Below are 11491 nucleotides of genomic sequence, written 5' to 3'. Positions count from 1 at the left end.
CTCGTGATTTATGGGGAATAAATAAATGATGACAAAACACTCTCTGAGAGAGAGAGATAATTAAATAAATTCATGTACGCTGGACTTCAGGGAGATTTGATCATATTTATTCTGTAAACAAATATAAAACATCCCTTTAATAGTCTGAACTCATTTTTATATATTCCACGTGAAAATGTTTCACAGTCGGTTTCTTTTGCTTGAGCTTCCCTCTGCTGCCCTCTTGTGGCTCCTCCAGGAAGCTTTTGTGTGTTACACTCCGTGATGCACTTTGACCTCCTCCTTCATCAGGAGGACAGGAAGAGCCCGCCTTCCACATCTTCATCGGTGACAGGCTGGAGGTCTGTCAGCTGGGATTTAAAAAAATAAAACTTTGTGATTTTCAAACAACATATGCGTGAAAATGAATCTGAAGTTTGGAGAGTTTAAAACAAAGACGTGAAAATCACCTGATGCTGTTTTTTTTTTTTTTAAATGTACGAGAGAGAACAATTGAAGAAAGGATTCTTGAGGTCCAAGATGTTTCCAGACGTGAATCCTGATTGGTCGACCGTGGCTGTGATGGTGATGTCATAACTCTGCCTGCAGCGCATGAAGAGAAAAATGATTCTTCACACGTATCGATCGAGACTGAAAAAGTGAGATCCAGCGAGTGACCACGATGAACGAGATCAAACCTGCAGGGGGGGACAGAAGCAACGACTGAGAGAGCAACGTGTACCTGCTGTTAGCGACCATCAGCGCCGACCCTGACAGGGTTTGCCCGAGCTTGATGAAGAGCGGCGTCTGCAGCAAACATCTGACCTGAGACCAGCGAGTGAGAGGCTCCGAGGGAGACGTGGAGAGCCAGACTGCTGACCTGAACACACACACACATGCGGAGGGAGGAACCGTGACTGCTGTGTTCAAAGATAATATCTCAAATTAAGACGACGTCAGAGTTGAGCATTCCTCACTTGGAGCCAAGATAACCCACGTCGAACCAGAAGGCGAGCCCGTGAACGAGACCGGACTGCAGCGCGGTGAACACGAAGGGGATCTCCACTCTGCAGGAAATACACGCGCAGTTTGATCACGTGACACAGTCCTGTTAAAGGTCACACATTTGGAGGTTTTAATTGTTTGTATCCAACCTGTGAAAATCTTCCTCTTTAACCTCCGAGAAGTTGATGCTGTGTTTGACGGATCGGGCCATCAGGATGTGCAAATCAAACGTGTCCTGAAATCAAACTTAAAGGGTTAAATTATTTACAACCATTTTTTCTAACATGTGTCTCTAGTCTGTCTTCAAAACCCCCCAATGATGAGAAAAGTCCATCCTCTCCGTCTTCTGCCTGCTCCACTTATCAGAAAATGTGTGCTCAAACAGGCCGTTTGGAGATGTTCCCCTCATGACATCACAAAGGGCAGTAGCCCCTCCCCCAGGTGGGTGACACTCCCACAGCTAGGTGTTTGTTCTGCCCTCTGAGTCTGCCTTCTCACCGTAAACAATAGGACATGGAGCCAGAAAGCAGCGAGTACACCCGAGCCCTTCCAGAGAGGGGGCGTGGTCAGACACAGCTCATTTACATATTTAAAGCTACAGACACAGAAACAGCCTGTTCTGAGCAGGGCTGAAATAGAGGGGTTTGTTTACAGTGATGCGTCTGTCTGTACCACGATAGGCTGCCTGAAGAACTCGTCCACTGCAGGGCCGTTCAGAGCGCTCAGGTTAACCCCGTAGAAACTTCTCTGCTGCCTGCACACAGAAACATGAACACTGAAGGTTACTCACAGTCCGCTCAACATCGTCCGACAGGGTTTGTGTTTTTTTTTTTGTTGCGCGGCTCGCAGGGTCAGTGAACGGCCTGTGTCGGGCATGCAGGACTTTGAAGGGTGACGTTTACAGTCCCTCTGCTGAACTACATCCGTTTAAGGTTTAAACTTCATTCCTCAAGGCTGACTGAGCCTGACCTGCACATAGAGGTGGAGCGGGAAGGGGCGCACACACACACACACACACACACACATTCACACACACTGTTGTACAAACAAACTACTGCAGAGGTTGTTTTGTTGTTCACATTCATGATGCACGGATTCATGAGTCTGCCTACAGTCTCATCCTCTGCACCTCCATTGTTGCTCCTCTGTTGTAGTCCTACGTCACATTAGCTAGTTTAGCTAGCATTAGTTAGTTTAAGTCCCGACTTATCGGCACTGCAGATCATTTCAGTCCATTTCTCGTGGGTCTGAGTCAGGACTGGACTGAACCCGAGCGTTTTACACCCGACAGGAAATACGCCTGACTGAGGCCGAGCTGGGAACGAGTGAGAGAGGGAGGAGAGCGAAGCAGTGTGTTTGTGTCCTCATGCATGGATTTATGCCTGTGTAAACACGTGTGTGTGTGTGTGTGTGTGTGTGTGTGTGTGTGTGTGTGTGTGTGTGTGTGTGTGTGTGTGTGTGTGTGTGTGTGTGTGTGTGTGTGTGTGTGTAAGACCAGAAAACAGCTCGTGCGTAGTGTTCAAAGTAGAGCTGCTCGTCGGTGAAGGGAGCCAGATGAATATCAGCACAGGAGGGAAACATCAGACCTGAAGGGGTCACATTCAGACGTTTGTCATCATTCATTTCACATGTTGAAGGTTTTGTTGTCATTTCTCGTACCGTTTGGTTTGAGCCACTTCCTGGCCCGTATGAAACTGTCCAAGAGTCTGTCCCCCAACAGCATGTGTCCCATCGGCTCAGAGAGGATGAGGTCCACCTCCTCGGGACAGACGACCTCGTCCACCTCCCCCTCCAGGACTCTGATCCGCTCAGACAGACCGTTACTCTGGACCAGGATCTGTGCAGGACACGGGGAACAGGACGTCATGATGCACAGCTCTCTACCCTTCTTTTGTTTGTTCTGTTTGCACCGGTGTAGAAAAAGAGGCGGGGACTTCCTACCCAGGCCCCCAAAAGAGAACCTTATTATTGAGGCCAGAGTTTTAAACTTTGATATGATTCTCCTAGAAATAAAAGAACATTGACACCTGTTTGATACTCCTCTAAAGTCCTTATTGTTTTTTTACTTTCTAAAAAGTCCTATACGTGTACAGAAACGTTGGCTTCAAGTGTTGAACTGGACTATACTGTACATGTGTCCGTTAGGATTGGGTTGAAGGTCGCCGGTTCAAGTCGTGGTTGGAAGGAACGATGGAACTGGGTTTGGTTGCTGGAGAGGTGCTGGCTCATTATCTTCACCCCTTGAGAGTCATTTGTCTTACGGGATTGTTGTGTATCGGTAGCGGCCACCTCCGGTGTTAAAAAATGTTAGCTGATGCTGAAGTGTAAAACCCCTGCAGTTCCTGCAGTGTCCACTAGAGGCTGGCTGCAGAAGCACAAGAAGTCACATACACACCCGTTCAAAAAGCAGCATTTCCAACAAATCGCCCAACACGGACCAGCTCACGTTTTGTGTCGACTCCTATCGTCTTGAATTGATTTAATCTCGTCATTGGAATAAAACGCCACAGAAACATTCCGGTGTTTAACCACGACTTCTTTGAAAGCGTTTCATATTATAGTTTGGTTGTCCACAGAATTTAATCGAGTTATTTGTCTTTGCAGAAACAATGAAGCAGCAGCAGCAGCAGCAGCGGCGGCAGCGGCTCTGGGTGATCCAAAGACCACACGGACCGCAGCTTTGATCGATAAAAAAATCAGTTCTGTGGATTTACCGGAACAACGGGGATCAGCCAATTCCTGGAAACTCTTCCTGGACTTGGTGCTAATATTCAATAACATAAAAGCCAGATACACTCCCCGTACTTTGACTTATATGTTCAGTTTGATGTGCATCAGCATCTCTGTGCGGCCCGTATCCCGCTGAACTCCGCGCCAGATGTTGCCTCAACCCATTAACTCCCCAGAATGCCACGCTCTGCACGGGATGTATGTCGGCTCCTCTGTGTGCGCACGAGTGTGTGTGTGTTCTATCGAGAGCATCGCTGTGGTTTCTTCTTCAGGCTCTTTGGACGGCCAGCAAACACAATAATAGCACTCTGAAACTTGTGGGGGGAAATTCAGCGTTTCAGAGTCCCCAGAAAGTCCAGTTCTGTGTCCCAGAATGTGACGGATGGACGACAGACCTGGGTGAACTTGGCCAGAGGTGTGGCCTCGACAGCGTAGACTCTGCTGGCTCCGGCCTGGACTGCAAAGAAAGACAGGATACCAGACCCACAACGCACATCCAGAACCACCTACAGAGAGACGAGACAAGACAAGCATTTGTTTCAAAGAGCTTTGTTAAAATAGATGGAGGGTCCCTGCACACTGTGTTGGAATATTCTGCCGTCTAAAGTGCAAACAAGTGACGAGTAGATTTCTTTCTCCAGCAGCAGTCAAACATTCGTCATGTGATTCTTTCTGTACCCCAGCTGTTCAAGCGCACCAGACTCCACCGGAGTTGTTGGTCTACCTCTGGCACGGTTACTCCAAAGTTTTAAACTTAGCCGATCATAAAGCATGCAGAGGTGATGGAGGGACTTTGTGTTGGTAATCAGAGCCCGAAGCACTGCCCAGTGCAAAGGATCCTATTGTATCCCTTTGCTGCCATTTTTACTGCCTCAACGTGAATGAAAACTCCAAGGTCATCATGTCAGGTGAAAAATGTGATATTATAGTAGTTTTGTCAAAAAATTCGCAAAATGCTCAGTGGCGCCCCCCTTCCAATTTTCAAAAAAAGCCTCCCCATTGATGTTTTTTTTGTCCTACATGCATGACAATTTTCTATCTAACCCATTGAGATCTCTTTCACAAGAGGAAAACATGATTTACAGGCTATAAGTTAAGAGAAGTATGAGGCACTGGGTAAAGAGTCCGTAGCGTTGATGTGGATGTGGATCACAGTGAATCAAAGCTTGATCCAAAGGCACCTGGACTTAAAGAGTATCACCTCTCCTCTGATAGGCTGCTTTTTCCGAGGAGACGTGACATGTCTCCGATCAAGCTTCATTAAAGCAGGACAAACAGAAACCATCCTTCTCTCTGAGCTTGTGTCTGCTTTAGGCGCACTTTGGGAAACAAAGAAAACTGATCTTAAACTAAGTAAAGCCAGTCAGAACAAATGAAAAGCTGGGCGAGCATATGTGCACATGACAGAGTCATCAGCGTAGAAGCTTCGCTTGATGTTCGTACCCAGAGCAATAACAAAAATAGAGAACAAAAAAAGGTCCCAAGATGGATCCCTGGGGAACACCTCAAGTTCATTATGAAGAAAAGACATAAAAATGACGTATTTTATGGCAAATGCAGCTTCTAGTTCGTTCACTGAAAGTGTTTTTGACATGACAGGAAGTGTCTCTCTCTGCAGGGATCCTTTCTGTGACACACTTACAAGAACTATCTGAGCCTGTCAGGGAGCAAACAGTCACTTTGAGTGGATCTATAAAGTGTTGCAGCCTGTTTGAACCACCTTGTCTTTGAAGTCCGCCTCGTTGTCTAAAATCGCTCGGTGGTAGGTGGCGATCCTCGGGTAGTCCTGCAGGAGGCTCTGCTGCTGGGACAGGCAGCTGTGGAACTACACACAAACACACAACTCTTTCTCTTTACGTGCTTTTTTTGTTCTTTTCGTCTCCTCCACCTTTCTGAACTTTTCAGCGTGTCACCTGATAGGAGGCACCGACGCGCTTCCTCTCCGCATCCTCGTTTCCTGCTTCCTCACTCTCCGGGCGTCTTTCCTTCGTCTCCTCGTCATCCCGACTCCTCATTAGCCGCTGGAACTTCTTCAAATCTGAAGAATGAAAAAGGAAGGATGTTGTGTTGCGTGTTTGAGTCGCAGTGAAACGCGATCGTGTTCATGTACACACCTGACGGGGCTTTGAACTGCAGCAGGACACTCAGCATGCCGACAGAGACCACGAAGGACTGACCTCCCACCTGGCAGCAGTCTGTCTGAGCGGAGACAGTCACCTGGAAGACTGAAGCTCTACTGGCTGCAAAAACACACACACAAGTTACTAACTTACAATTCTACGGTGGCCTACAGGGACTTTAAAGACGACATTTTGCACCATATCGGGCTTTTCGTTTTGGACCCACCATCTTGCACGACGAGCCTCTGAGCCTCTGGTCCGGATGAGAGGAGCAGAGTGAGGTCCTCCTCTCCTCGCTGTCGGCACACTCCGACCTGCTGCTCCTCGATCAACTCCTGGAGAGCACGCAAAAACACACAAGTTCACAAACCAGACTGCACCCCGGGTCAACGCATCCAGGGTGTTTTAAATCTGGCCAGGTCACAAAAGGTGTCCCTCAGGGCTCCATTGCGAGACCAATTCTTTTCTTTGTTTTAAGGTTTTGAGCAAATCTACACACGTGCTCCCTCCTCCCTCCGGCAGCTGACCGAAGTCATTTCAAATCTTTTATAATCTACGTGAAGAAATAGCTCAGAATGCCGGGAAAAAATTGGGGGAAGCCTTACAAGCAGAAAGAGTCTTTATCGGTGCCGTATCATTAGCATCAGTTAAAGGTATTCTCCTAAAACTGCATCTGATGGAGTCTTCTAAAACCTCGCTCCTCCTTTACCTCCTCCTGAGTCTCCATGTCCTCCTGCTCTCGCCTCACGCATTCCTCCCGCAGAGCGAAGACCCTCACGGGGAAAACGGACAACTCCTCGCTCCTCTCCTCCATTCTTCAAAGTGTCAGAGAGCTGCTGTTTGAGAGGAGAAGAGGACGAGGAGGAGGAGGAGGAGGAGGAGGAGGAAAGGGGAGGAGGGAGGAAGGTAGTAGGAAAACAAAAACTGAACTTTACATTCAGCCAGCTGATGTTTCTGTTTGTCTAAAAATGATATTTCAAACACGTCGGATCAGGCAGAAGTAATCAAACGTACATGTTAAATTTAATTGGAGTTTTTTTTTTTTTATTTTTACCTCATGTCACAGTTTATGGTGAGAGGTCAGTCTATTTAAAATGACAACAACTCCCCCTGCTGGATATCATACGCCACTGCAAGAGCACGCGAGCCCTGGTCATGACTTCATCGTTCCTGAGGGGAAGTTTGTTATCAGCCAGGTGAAAACAAGAAAACATACAGAAACTTTCTTGATGAATGGATTTGAGAATACCGTTCTTTTCTCGTCTTCTGGCGACCATAAGTGCTTTTTCAACGCCGACACTTTCACACACAGTGACGGTAGAGCTGCAGCGGGAGCGACCCGGGGTTAGGAGACTTGTCAGATCAGTCATGGCTGCAGGAGCTGGCGATCGAACCCCTAACCTTCCGTGCACGGAGGAAGAGGAAGTGGGAAATGTTGCACGGACTTTGGGGGGGGGGGGCGAATTGCTTCGCCTGTTGCCATAGCGACCCGACCCAGATGAGAAGAAGATAACGAGAGACACTTTGTGCTCTAAAGTACTTGACAAGATAAATACAGAAACAGACAGACGGGATTCTCTGACGGAAAGTCGTTTGTTTTATTCGTGATTTAAACACTGTTCTTCACATTTTGACATTAAGGAGATTTTCATTCATCCCCTCAGTCCGAGTGGTTTTAAAAAAGATCAATAAATCTAACGTTTGATTTTTTTCAGAGGCAGCACATTCGGCATGGGACAGACACCACCTTCATGAACTCTTTTAATACTGATGGAACATTAGACAACATGATCGATCACACTCACAGCACACACACACGTTCAACTCACAGCGTTTGGAGCTTTATAAAAACAAGGCACCGATTTAAAAGTTACATTTGTCAATATTATTTCTGCTGCAGAATTCAGAGTCCTGCATGAGATTTAGTGCATAATATATTTACTGAAATATATTTCAGTGCTGGATGTTTCAACGCCACAATCTCCCAGCTTGGATCAATAAAATATATCTATTTTAAAATAAGGCACAGGTGATAGGTGGTGGTGGGTGGCAGGGGAAGGTCAGGCTCGCTGCAGCCCCACCAGCTCTGAGCTCTTCTTCCACATCTCGGCCTGCAGCTCGGCGTCGTATGAAGCCTTTGCAGACGCTCTCCTCTCCCCGTTGTAGAAGTAGCTGGCGCCCACCCCCTCCAGCTCCGAGGCGGCGGCGGCAAACAGCGTGATGGAGGCACCCTCTGCTGGAGTCTGAGGAAAAAGAGGCAAAAGAAGCTTCAGAGATCTGCGTGAGCATCCACTCTAAAAAGAAGGAGGCGGGGGGAGACGGCACTCTCTAATGTTTTGAATTTAGACTGCAGTACCCATTTTAACCACTAGGTGTCAGAGGTACACACTGCTCCTTTAATTAATATCAAGAACACCCGATTCATACTCCTAAATAAAAATCTACCCTGAAGAGGATTTTGGCCACCGGTCTCTTCAGCATCTGTGCAAGCGTCCACAGGTTATCGTAGAGCGCCGTGTCCACCATGCCGGGGTCCACGGCGTTCACCATCACGTTGTAACCTCCGGCGTTCAGCTGCTCCTGCAGGTAGTAGGTGAAGAGGACCAGAGCCAGCTTGCTCTGAGCGTAGGCACCATGGGAACTGTAGTGTTTCCTGTAGACAGGGAGAGGGGGGCGTGGTCACATTTTAGACATAAACGTGCATATCGCGATTCACTGCTCGCCGCCCGCCTGTTAAAAAGACTCGTTACAAACAGGAAGTACCTCCTGTTCAGGTCGTCCATCTGAATGACTCCTGCGTAGTGAGTGGCGGACGACATGTTCACGATCCTGGAGCAGCGGCCCGGCGCCCCCGACCTCTTCAGGACGTCCAGCAGCAGGTTGGTCAACAGGAAGTGACCCAGGTAGTTCAGACAGAAGTGGAACTCGAAGCCGTCCTCCGTCTGACGCTCAGGGACCAGCATGGTGCCGGCTACGGGACCGGAGAGAAGGTCACGAGTTCAATCGCCAAACAGAGAAATTCAGCTTCAGACAACAGGCGAGGGAGCGTCTTACCGTTGTTGACCAGCAGGTGGAGCGGGAGTCTTCTGTCTTTGAACATCTGAGCAAACTGACGCACTGATTTCAGCGAGGTCAGATCCAAGTAAACGTACTCGGCTGTAAGAGAGGGAGTGAGGACGATCATGAGTCATGACGCAGGGCGAACAGGACCGCCGTCATGTGACGTTTCGTTGAACTCTGCTCCGTTCCTCTCTGGGATCCACAACACGCTCTCAAAGTATGTTAATCCTTTTCAGTCTGGAAATATTTGTCAGCCCTCTAAACCTTTAATCTCACGACAAGACTGAGACGACGAATTACACAACCCGTTTGTTTTTATTTTATTTTATCATAAACAAAAGTCTTTTCAAAATAAGAGCTCAGGATATTCAAAGATCTAAATACTTACATGTCATATTTTAAAGCAAAAAAAAAAAGTGAAAGGTCAAATATCAGATGTTTGTTAAATCTGTGTTTGTGACCTCTGACCTATGGGGGGGTCGGGGTCGTGGACTGAGTAGGGACATGTTGGTGATAGAACAACATGGTGAAGTGTATTTTACATCACATGACCTTTAATCCTTTCACTGTCTGAACGTCTGCAGCCGGCGTTTCATTCACAAGTCCTCCCTTCAGACATGTTACACTTTAAATATTTTGACTTTGTTTGTTCATTTCATAGCAAAAAAAGATTGTCATTATTTTAATTTCTTTTTTTTTTTCCTCTCTCATTATTTTTTCATTTCTTCACGTTCAAAATAAAACTAAATGTTCTTTACACTGATGTGATATCGATCAGACGTTAGAAAGATTCAGCAGCACTGAAACAAAGACCCTGCTGTGTATCACACTGCGGCCTCTGTGAGTCTGATTTCACTCAGATTAACGTCAGGCGTTGTTTGCATCACTTTGTACAGAGTGAGTGAGTGAGTGAGTGTGTGTGTGTGTGTGTGTGTGTGTGTGTGTGTGTGTGTGTGTGTGTGTTTGGTGGAGGCATTAAAGAGAAACCACAGAGTTTTTGAAACGGCTGCTGCAGACAAGTACTTGAGTTGCCGTCTTTTTTTTTTTTTTGTGCGCCCTCATTTTGTTTCACTTCTACCCTTCTATCGTCAGACACGGCGTCAACGCAGGAAGTTCACTTTTTTTTATATATATATACTTTATTAATCCCACAAGGGGAAATTCGGTTTTCACTCTGCATTAATGGAGAGGTCTCAGAGTGAGGGGGCTGCCCACAGAGAGCGCCCCAGAGCAGTTTTTGGGGTTTGGTGCCTTGCTCAGGGGCACCTCGGCAGTGCTCAGGAAGTGGACTGGCACCTCTCCAGCTACCAGACCAGTTTCCGGACTTGGTCCGTGCCGGGACTTGAACCAGCGACCCTCCGGTTCCCAACCCAAGTCCCTACAGACTGAGCTACTGGAACTTGACTCGTTCCAGGGCGCGGAAAGAACTGACGGTTAACAGCTCGATCTAAAGTTAGCGCAGGAAAAACTATCAATGTGTTCCCTTTTAGATAATTGAGGCCGTTGTCGATATTTCCTCCGTCAGAGATTCCACTTTCAAAAAATGATAAATTTGATGAATTCACAGATATGCCATAAAACACAGTTATATCAACGTTTGAAAGGGGACCACAGACAGACGTTTACCTTTCCCCTCGCCTCCTTCTTGGTGAATGGTCCTGACGGCCGCGGCGCCCTCCTCTCTCTCGTTTCCAACTGGAGGTGACGAAGATCAAAAGGTGGGTACAAGTCCAGCAGAAATCCATCTTTTAAATCAGAATCCTGCGCTGACTGATGAAGCCCGCTGAGAGCCGCGTGTCATCACTGAAGAGCTACGCTAAATGATTCATGCATGTTTAACTAAATCAGCAGGAAGTTCAACAAATCTGTGCTCAGCTTGTTTACAAAAACAAACATTCCTACCGACTCCATCTTTAAATGTTTCAACATGTATGATGCACCGCTCTCTTTCTATCTGCACAGATCTGTTAACACGTGAAGAGGAGGAATCAGGGTGTCAAAAGGAATTTGATTGGACGACAGCGTACCTATGAACACATGCATGCCCAGGCGTGCCAGGTGTCTCGCCGTCTCAAAACCCATTCCTCTGGTCCCGCCCGTCACTATGGCAACCCTTCCATTTTGCTTTGGCAAGACTGTGTGGGAGGAGAGACGGGGACGGGATGAGAACACTTGTGCAACTCTCTTTTTTTTTTATATTTCACGTTTACGTCCCGGTAAGCTCCGCCCAGTCGCTCGCTCTGAAGCCACCAGAGCTGCAGGTGACGGCTGCAGCAGCGACATGGGAGTTGCTGTTCGACCACCGCCTTGTTTACCGAACGACAGGTTTTGGATTAAACTCGATAAAATGATCACAAACATAATCGTTTGCATCCCTTTTGGGTCTTCGCAACCTTGTGTGCGCGGATCCTAAAAATAAGCCAATGACAGCGGAGGTAGAGCAGCAACTCCCGAGTCCATCTGAGTTTTTCTGAAAGTAGCGTTATGTGTTTGGAGAGAGGGATGTCTCAGCTGTTCATGGTTAAACTAAAAGCTCTCTCTCTGTATGCATCCTTTCTGTTTTGACAGACCATGGGAGTTGCTGGTCTACCACTGCT

At 47.3% G+C, this 11491-nt stretch overlaps 2 protein-coding genes across 2 annotated transcripts in view; both read right to left on the bottom strand.

Moving 5' to 3' along the window:
• Nucleotides 1–140: 140 nt before the first annotated feature.
• On the bottom strand, nt 141–6958 carry LOC306818616 (histone-arginine methyltransferase CARM1-like). Its single transcript, XM_079336289.1, has 15 exons — nt 6889–6958; nt 6544–6670; nt 6061–6169; nt 5829–5954; nt 5628–5752; nt 5435–5539; nt 4110–4220; nt 2644–2821; nt 2480–2570; nt 1657–1738; nt 1134–1219; nt 957–1046; nt 722–859; nt 450–582; nt 141–350 (listed from the first exon to the last, which is right to left on the bottom strand). Exons 2-14 carry the CDS (start codon nt 6646–6648, stop codon nt 471–473), a joined length of 1458 nt encoding a protein of 485 aa, XP_079192415.1. The 5' UTR covers nt 6649–6670; nt 6889–6958; the 3' UTR covers nt 141–350; nt 450–470.
• Nucleotides 6959–7408: 450 nt separating this feature from the next.
• The window catches only part of dhrsx (dehydrogenase/reductase (SDR family) X-linked), a 34495-nt gene continuing 30412 nt past the window's right edge, over nt 7409–11491 (bottom strand). The window contains exons 5-10 of the mRNA XM_079336288.1: nt 10922–11029; nt 10521–10589; nt 8889–8990; nt 8598–8805; nt 8280–8487; nt 7409–8077 (exon numbers count right to left, since the gene is read on the bottom strand). Of these exons, the coding sequence (XP_079192414.1) occupies nt 7895–8077; nt 8280–8487; nt 8598–8805; nt 8889–8990; nt 10521–10589; nt 10922–11029 (878 nt within the window). The 3' untranslated portion in view covers nt 7409–7894. The remainder of the gene's footprint in view (nt 8078–8279; nt 8488–8597; nt 8806–8888; nt 8991–10520; nt 10590–10921; nt 11030–11491) is intronic.

Source organism: Symphodus melops (assembly GCF_947650265.1).
Source record: "Symphodus melops genome assembly, chromosome: 23".
In the NCBI taxonomy this organism is placed as follows: Eukaryota; Metazoa; Chordata; class Actinopteri; order Labriformes; family Labridae; genus Symphodus; species Symphodus melops.
This window is presented reverse-complemented; position numbering and strand designations above follow the sequence as displayed.